Here is an 8,096-nt window from a genome sequence, read left to right as displayed (position 1 = left end):
TTTGGGTGATATTGCTTATCGTGTTAAAGAGTGCTTACTGCACTTGTTAGACAAAAAGATAAGTAGAAAATACCTGCCTAAATGCGTTCAGTTGCTATGTGTTTATTATTCTTATTATTGGAGTGGCCCCGTTTCACAAACACAATGTACAAGTTACAGGAGGAATAATGCAACAACTCAACGTAAAACCAGCAAAATTATGATGCTGTACCACTGAAGGTTCCTTACAGTTAAAATAAATGAGCTAAATAAATAATTTCAAGTTTTAGAATAATGATAAAAAACATGTTTCACGTTTGTTGCGATTTCGTTTTCTTTGAAACGGCAACAGATGGCGTTTTCTTTCGAATACGAAACTGATCGAACGAGAAGAACGAAACAACTGTTTTGCCGTGCCGCTAATGGACGGCGTTCGTTTAATGCGATAGGCACCTGCGTTGTGTTTCCTGCGACGACCCGCTGCGGAGCTCAAAATACACGACGAGCCACGGAGTTCGCAAAAATGTCCGCGCTCTTGGCCCAACTTGGGGGAAACCCCTTCAACACGGCCGTAGGCCAGAAGATAGGTAAGCCTTGCCTACCTATGAATTCATTTTCTTTAATTCGTTCACCGAGCGTCAATCAGCTGTAGGCTCGCGAAAGCAGTTCCGTACGGTTCCCGTTTCCTCCTTAACCATTGTCCTGCGGGAAGGATCTCAAAGCGTGACTTAGGGCTAGATTGATCGTTCATAGTTAATTAATCGTGAAACCACAAACCAGTGTGATCGCATCTGTGTCGTGGCTTGTGTGCGCGACCGCGGGCACAGCCGCCCGTCGAGTTTAGTTGGCAAGCAAGCGCACCATTCGACGTCGCGCGGATTTCTTTCACTTTTATGCACGCATCGGAGAAGCAGGAAACGACGGGGCCTTTCACCTGCATCCGAAATTAGTCGGTCGCTTGCCAGGTCGGGCTGTGTTCTACAGCCTTGCACAACACACTGACGAGTCGCTGCTGCTATATACGGGACGCGTTATCGGTGACTTGTTGATGTCGCGATACGCGTGTGTGTGACTTGTCGTCGTCTCGTCGCCGTCGTGCGCTATGCGCTGCGGTCCGGTGCTCGGCAACAACCGCGAGCGGATAGAGTGCCGGGCTTTTGTTTTCCCTGCAATCGCGCTGAGTGTGTGCGGCTGACGCAGCCCTGTGCTAGCTCGTTACCCGTGGCTAAAGAGCGCATCCCATACACCGAATTGATAACGGCCAAGCTTTAGAAAACGCGAACGAAATCGCCAAGACAAGCGCTTTTGTTTAGCGCAAGGGGGCCGGTCCGACGTGCCTATATTTAGGATATACCTCCGTTTCTTCTTCTTGCGAGGGGAAAGTGTTTGGGGGCAGTGCGGGGCCATTACCGGGTGCACCTTGACAGCTGGCGTTCACATGCCGTGGTTGAGGCGTTCGCCTAAGGGGAAGGTAGCCACCCCAATCGTGCTTCGTCGTCGTTCCAAACTCGGGAGAACGCGAGACGACTGAGGCGCGAACGTTTCCTCGTACAACGACTACGCTACTTGCCGGCTTTCCCTTTCGCGTCCGTGGTGCGTTGCCCGCGGTTTGCGTGAGCGTTGATTCGCGTGAATCACCGCGCAAGTGGGTTGGCTCGTCTGCGGCTGCGTTTGTCGCCGTGTGTAAGCAATCGCAGAATAACTATGGGTGTGGCTGTAGTAATTTCGCGTTCAGCCGGCTCGTATTGGTACAGTGTCGCCGGAAGTCATGGCAGCGTGAGGAACACAATTGGAAAAGCAGAAACGCATGCCATTTTCGGTCGTAGACAGTTCTGATGGAAAACGGTGTATGCTTCTCGTGGACGATTGTGGCTTTAAATATACAACAACACGCTTTCTCGTCATTTGTTTCGGCACATGAAGGCAAGCAGCCTGCACGTGCAGAAAATAAACACACGCAACAAAAAGAAAGCCATCTGTGCAGATTTGCCCTATCTGTGTGCGTACTCGAATGAGTTTCCTGCTCTATCATACCGTCGCCCGCTAAACAAAACTCGTTTGCAGGGCGAGCTAGAAGCTTCCGGTGTGCTGAATCTAACCCCATCCAGTTCATAAGCGATTGTCACTTTTGTGAAGCGTTCCTTGTAAAGCTTCCTTTAAACACGAAGAGAGCTGCGGCTAGCTAAGCGGCAGATCTGGCATGCACTTATTTGTCTATTGGGCACGGTTACAAAAGCCCTACATAGCAAGTTCATTTACGGAATTAAGCATAGATGTGCTTGAAAATTAGCACTATGTGTTTCTTCTGAAGTAGCATAACTTATTTGGCTGATTGGTGTTGCATAATTTTTGTGTGGAGCGCATGGGTTAAACTAAGACACAGAAGCAGGAAGAAAGGAAGACAAGCGCAAACTTCCAAATGGTGCGGTTTATTTTGGGAGCAACATTTATAAATGTCGCTACAAAATAAAAGCAGAACAGTTTAAAGTTAGTGTTTTAAACGGAACAACGCGTATTGTGACAGGGACGAGGAGGGAGACATGACACGGACAAGCGCTGACTTGCAACTGTTGTCGTGTGTAAGCAATTGCTGAATAACCATGGGTGTTGCATCAGGTGCAAGTCAGCGCTTGTCGTGTCGTGTCTCCCTCCTTTTACCTGTCAAAATATGCGCTGTTCTGTTTAAAATGGCTTACCAACTCGCCCAAACGTCCTTTTTAAAGTTAGTGCTCATCCTCATGTCTTCGTCGAATGTTCACAACGTCACACAAAATGAGGTTACATTTGACTTGAGAACGGAAAACTTGGCTAAAATTATCTTGAGCTCCGTAAATATAAAAATCTTTTTTAAAATCTGTTTGTATTACACGTAGATTGTTCATGTCTTGACAGTTTTCTTGCTGTTCCTTCACATTCATTTCTTTGTAAATCTGGGAATGCATCAAGTGAAGATGTCATACATATTAAATTTATTATATATTTTTTTCAAGCTATGTTGATTTGCTTTCTAAATGACTTGAGATGCAAGGTAGGCCAAAATGCACTTGGACCATTGCCACGTGAGTTAATGGGTCACTAAACAGAGATACAGGTTTGACTGTGTAAATAAATTAAGCTTTCGCGATACTATAAAAATCACACTTGCCATAAGAAGAGGGTTGGCAAGCCAGAAAGACGCAAAAATGAAAGACAGGTGACTGACACCAATTCAAAGTTCCTGCCTTGACATCATAAACTGAGACGCATCTGCTTGGATGCAGTTCATATCAGTAAAGATGGACTACGTTGTATTATAAAGGAGCCAGTGACCGAACTTTGAGAGCTCTTGCTGCTCCGCATATGCCAAAATATGAGAAAATAAATTGAAATCTATAACATCACACTCATGTGCTGGCGTATTGCGCAAAATTTAAAAAAAGAGAATTTGTCCTTCATATATTTTGGTAATCAACCGCTTACCATGAAATTAACGAACATATCGATTTGAAAGAATACTTCATCACTCTGAACTGATTTTGTAAAGTAACTAAATGATGACAAGTCATGGTGACAACTTTTCTGATCAACTGGAGAACCTGTCTTCGTCAAGGCCTCGATGAAGATGGCTCCTCTTGTTGAATGTTGGCTGCAGTCTGAGGCTTATCACTCCCTCATTTACCCTAATAACCGTGATAATCAGCCTCTCACTTACATTTTTGTTCTGGCATAGCAATGCAATTTTATTTGCAGAGCACTGTATCTGATTAGCTTTACTAGTTTTATCCTTTTTTTCCCCCAAGAGGTGGTTGGGGACAGTGTGCATCTTTTGCATCAGATGAAATAAGGACTGCCATTTCAGTTGTGAATGTTTTAGCCAGAGTTCTGAAAGCCCCTGTGGCTGTTTATTGCAGAGCAAGCAACCGATGCCTCACTGGCTTCAGAGAATTGGGCACTCAACATGGAGATATGCGACATTGTCAACGACACCGATGAAGGGTAATGCCATTTATGCAGTATTTACATCCTTAATGTACTTTCAGCTAGTCACGATTACACTGACTTCAATTTCACCGGTAACTTTTGCATTATGATCTAGTTGATTCAGAGGTGGTCATATCGTCTCAAGGGTTTCTTACATTTGTTCATTTCATTTTAATGTGAGCATAGAAACATGGCCTGTACTATTTTTGCATGGTTGCTCTCTGCCATCGTTAGGCATGCTCGGGTTTGAGTTTAAGGGTTCACAAAAGAGAAATATTAAGTTTAGGTATAGTTGGTGTTGACCTAAGATTTCACTGGGAAGTACACTGCTGTCCAACTCAAACAGAACTTTCATAGATGGCAATGGGCAATGTTTGCCCATTGTCGTAATGCAGTGATAGAGGCAAACTTCTTTCGGTAATGGGGTCTTGTGAATTATTTTGGAATGTGAAGGCACAGACAGCGAATGCACAGCAGTTCTATTGGCAGCGCTCGTACTGAATTCTTAGGTTGTAACAAAGTATATGTTTGTAGATGTACTTTCTGAAACATAGGTTGGGCTTATCGTGAGTGGCGCCCCCTTTCATAAGTAAGCAAGACTTAATAGGTAAAAGAAAAATATGGTTCGGGAAGCTACGATGATATTACTGCCCCAGCTCCTCCCCCTGTCAAAGATTTTGCCAGGGTCTGCTCAGTGTGAGGTAGCTGTCTACTAATTAAAAATGGGGGCACTGCAATTGAAGGTAAGCAGAGACATGACTTTGGCACCTTTTGTGGAGTTAAATGTGCTAAAATATTTTTACATTTGTGACACCATGCTGATGTTTCTAGAAAGTGCTGTAGTTTGGGCACAAAATTTGAAAGGCTAAGATTGACGTTTACTGATAATAAATTTTTAAAGCATTAGCCACAAGTGCTAGCATGGTGGGAACAACATGACAGTATGAATACTACAAAGAAGTTGAAACGTGCCAGCCCGTTTGTAGAATGTGCCACTGGTGTCATTTACGAAATTCCACTCGCCTGTGAAGAAGCCCGTGTAGGCCAAAGGGGTCATGATATACATGGCTGTGCACGGGAACACCAATTATATATTAGAACTAATGGTGGGGCTCGTTTACCTGCACACTGTAATACACGCATGTGTGAACCACGACTACATGTGATAAAGATATTTGGGAGGTGCAAGGGCACAGCTGTGCTTGGACTGCTCGAAGCATATCGCATAAAAAAAATGCAGTGTTGCTTGTGTCACTGACATGTTAATCTGATTGTTTACTGCTTCAATGAATTTTTTAAAATTACAAATCATGATATTGCACATCGAATTGGTAACATACTGCCATTAAGCTGGCACGTGATCCTTTGTACGTTTAATTATATTGCTGCTTTCCTTCCTGAAATCAACCAGTCATGAGTGTGCATTCCTCCTGCCATTTTTCATGTGTTCATTGTTTTAATAACACCACAGTTATTGCTTTATGCATGCACCAACTAGCCCAATAAAAAGTTCTGCTATGATCATTTTACTACCCAAGAAGTACAAATATAAGTATTGTCTATATATATATATATATAAAGTGTATATTTACAAGTACTGTCTAAGTGTCACTGCAGTCTTCCTGCAGTGTCCATATATCTGTGTGTTCAGAATAAAAGCTTAAGTTTTTTTTAATGTGATTCAGTGAGTTCACTTGAGGCACCTTTCATCGTACATGTGAAGTCCATCACAGTGGTGTTCGTCTGAATGCTTCAAGAAAGTTTATAAATGTAGGAGTGGGTTTCCAGCCATGTTTCATTCTGTTTGTATGGACATCCCAGTCTTAAGAATCAACATTTACTTTATACGCCTTTGTATATCCTTTCCCACCCTTTTGCTTCGGACGTAGTGCTACTTCCAGCTTTTGTCTTTAATATATATATTTTTTTCTTATGTAACATCATCAGCCTGGTTACGCCCACCGCAGGGCAAAGGCCTCTCCCATACTTCTCCAACAACCCCGGTCGTGTACTAATTGTGGCCATGTCGTCCCTGCAAACTTCTTAGTCTCGCCCGCGCACCTAACTTTCTGCCGCCCCCTGCTACGCTTCCCTTCCCTTGGAATCCAGTCCGTAACCCTTAATGACCATCGGTTATCTTCCCTCCTCGTTACATGTCCTGCCCATGCCCCATTTATTTTTCTTGATTTCAACTAAGATTTCTTGTGTATGCTCTCCCCTAATGTAATGCCCCCAACAGGGGTCTATAAGGTTTAATAAATGATGGTTATGAATTGCTATTTTTGTGTTGCAGTAATGGTGGTAAGCACCCTTCCATTACCTCAAACTTTCCTGTCTGTTTGTCCCAGGCCAAAAGATGCAATCCGCGCAATACGCAAGAGGCTCATGCAGAATGCGGGCAAGAACTACACAGTAGTCATGTACGCTCTCACCGTGAGTACATATTTTTGCTCATAAAGCATGCAATTTAAGTAGGTGTTAGAATTGTCTGGACTCATGGCCAAAGGCTAGTATTGACTCTGTGATGGAGGTATATGGTGGCATCATGATGGGTTGTACTGCCATGAGATATCTTTGCGACATAGATAACTGCGCTGTAACATGGCCATGTGTATAATGCTCGCTGCATCATTCATTTCAACTGCGTAGAGTAATTGCAGGCATTATTTGTAGTCTCAAACACTTCTTCCACATTCTGCATGTCTGTCTCATTAGTCATCCTTTAACTGTTTTTATTGGGTCTGTTTGTCAGCGTGCATTATATCAGATTGCATGTATAGCGCAATATTCTTTAAGTGTGTATGTGCGTGCGTGTTTTGGCACTCATGGCCAAATAATTACATTACTGTTTTTTAACTTGTTTGCATCATTTGTGTGGTGTTTATCTGCACATGCCATGTGAGGTTGCATAGAATGTGGAGCATGTCGTTGAAATAGTCAATGTTGTATGTGAATGCCTAAAATATGCTGTTTTTCTCTAACTTGTTTGTTGACCTTGCCTGTTTTGCACCTTGCATGGTGTGTTGTGGTATCTGCGTAAAGTTTTATCACCATACAGCAAACAAACAATATGTCAAGGCTAGGCCCACAAGTGAAGGTTAGTTCTTGTAGTTCTTGTTATAGAACAACAACAAAAGAAAACATAAAGGGAAGCTGAAACGGTTTTCAGTTTCCATGAATTGCTGGGTTTGGGAAGAACAGACCTAATAATTTACGGTTCCAAATTTTTTTCTTCATTTTGTTAATATAAGGGGCGGAAATCGCTTTCTAAATCACCCCCGCGGACACGCCCCCATCGCTTCCCAGAGCGCCGGGTGAGGTGGTTGCCAGAGGAGAGAACCGGCGAGAGTGACGTCATTCGCGGCGACCGAGCTGCCGGACCGGCGTGCTGGCATGTACTGGCATGCCTCTTTCCGTCCCGCGCTTTACTGAACGACGCTACGAGAGATCTGCCGCCGCTGCCGCTCACGTTTGTTTTCTTTTGCGATTTTCGTAAAATGTTCTTTCGTGAAGCTGCCCGTCGCGGCAGGTTCACGTGCACGCTCGCGCGAGCAAACGCCGCTGGCATGCTGCGAAGCATAGACAGAAACGCACGCAGTAATAAACTTTAGTGACCGGAATTCGTGCGTAGCTTCCTCAGTGTTGCACCTGAGGTATGAAATGGAGTATAGGCTTGCCTAGTGACATTCGACGTACGGTTGCAGTTATAGTGTTTACCACACGGCGGTGCTAAAACTGCCTAATATCTTTATGTCAACACTAGCATGGAGCACGCATACCGATTCTTGATCGAGCCACAATCGCAAAGTCGTCGAACCATAGTATGAATATTGCACATATGATACCTCTGGCCATCTCTGGATGTGTATGATAAGCAACTTCCGTGACTGTACCTCGCAGCACTGCATGTGCGCGGTTTGAAATGCGGCACTTATGTTCGCGATCGTGTATCAACACTCAAAAAACCACGGGACTTTAGACAAGCAGCGGCAAGCTGCTTGACATCGCGGAATTGCACCCGTGTTTACAGTCTAATGAGAAGTTAGTGCTTCGGCATTCTTCCAGCAGCAAGTTCCCAGTGACACATTAGCGCATTTTTTCTCTCGTCATTAGAACGTGCAGCTACATGACAAAAAAAACATATGTACCAGCTAAGA

At 44.0% G+C, this 8,096-nt stretch overlaps 1 protein-coding gene across 4 annotated transcripts in view; it reads left to right on the top strand.

The window, feature by feature from the left end:
- The first annotated feature begins 325 nt into the window (after window positions 1-325).
- The window catches only part of LOC142589627 (TOM1-like protein 2), a 46,762-nt gene continuing 38,991 nt past the window's right edge, over window positions 326-8,096 (top strand). Inside the window, exons 1-3 of one of the 4 annotated variants that reach the window (XM_075701140.1) lie at window positions 326-566; window positions 3,870-3,954; window positions 6,288-6,372. In XM_075701140.1, the coding sequence (XP_075557255.1) occupies window positions 332-566; window positions 3,870-3,954; window positions 6,288-6,372 (405 nt within the window). In that variant the 5' untranslated portion in view covers window positions 326-331. The remainder of the gene's footprint in view (window positions 567-3,869; window positions 3,955-6,287; window positions 6,373-8,096) is intronic. The other 3 variants (XM_075701137.1, XM_075701136.1, XM_075701138.1) reach the window with 3 other exon arrangements.

Source organism: Dermacentor variabilis, chromosome 8, assembly GCF_050947875.1.
Source record: "Dermacentor variabilis isolate Ectoservices chromosome 8, ASM5094787v1, whole genome shotgun sequence".
Classification (NCBI taxonomy): Eukaryota; Metazoa; Arthropoda; class Arachnida; order Ixodida; family Ixodidae; genus Dermacentor; species Dermacentor variabilis.
The sequence above is the reverse complement of the archived record's forward strand: the minus strand, read 5'-3'. Positions and strand labels throughout refer to the sequence as shown.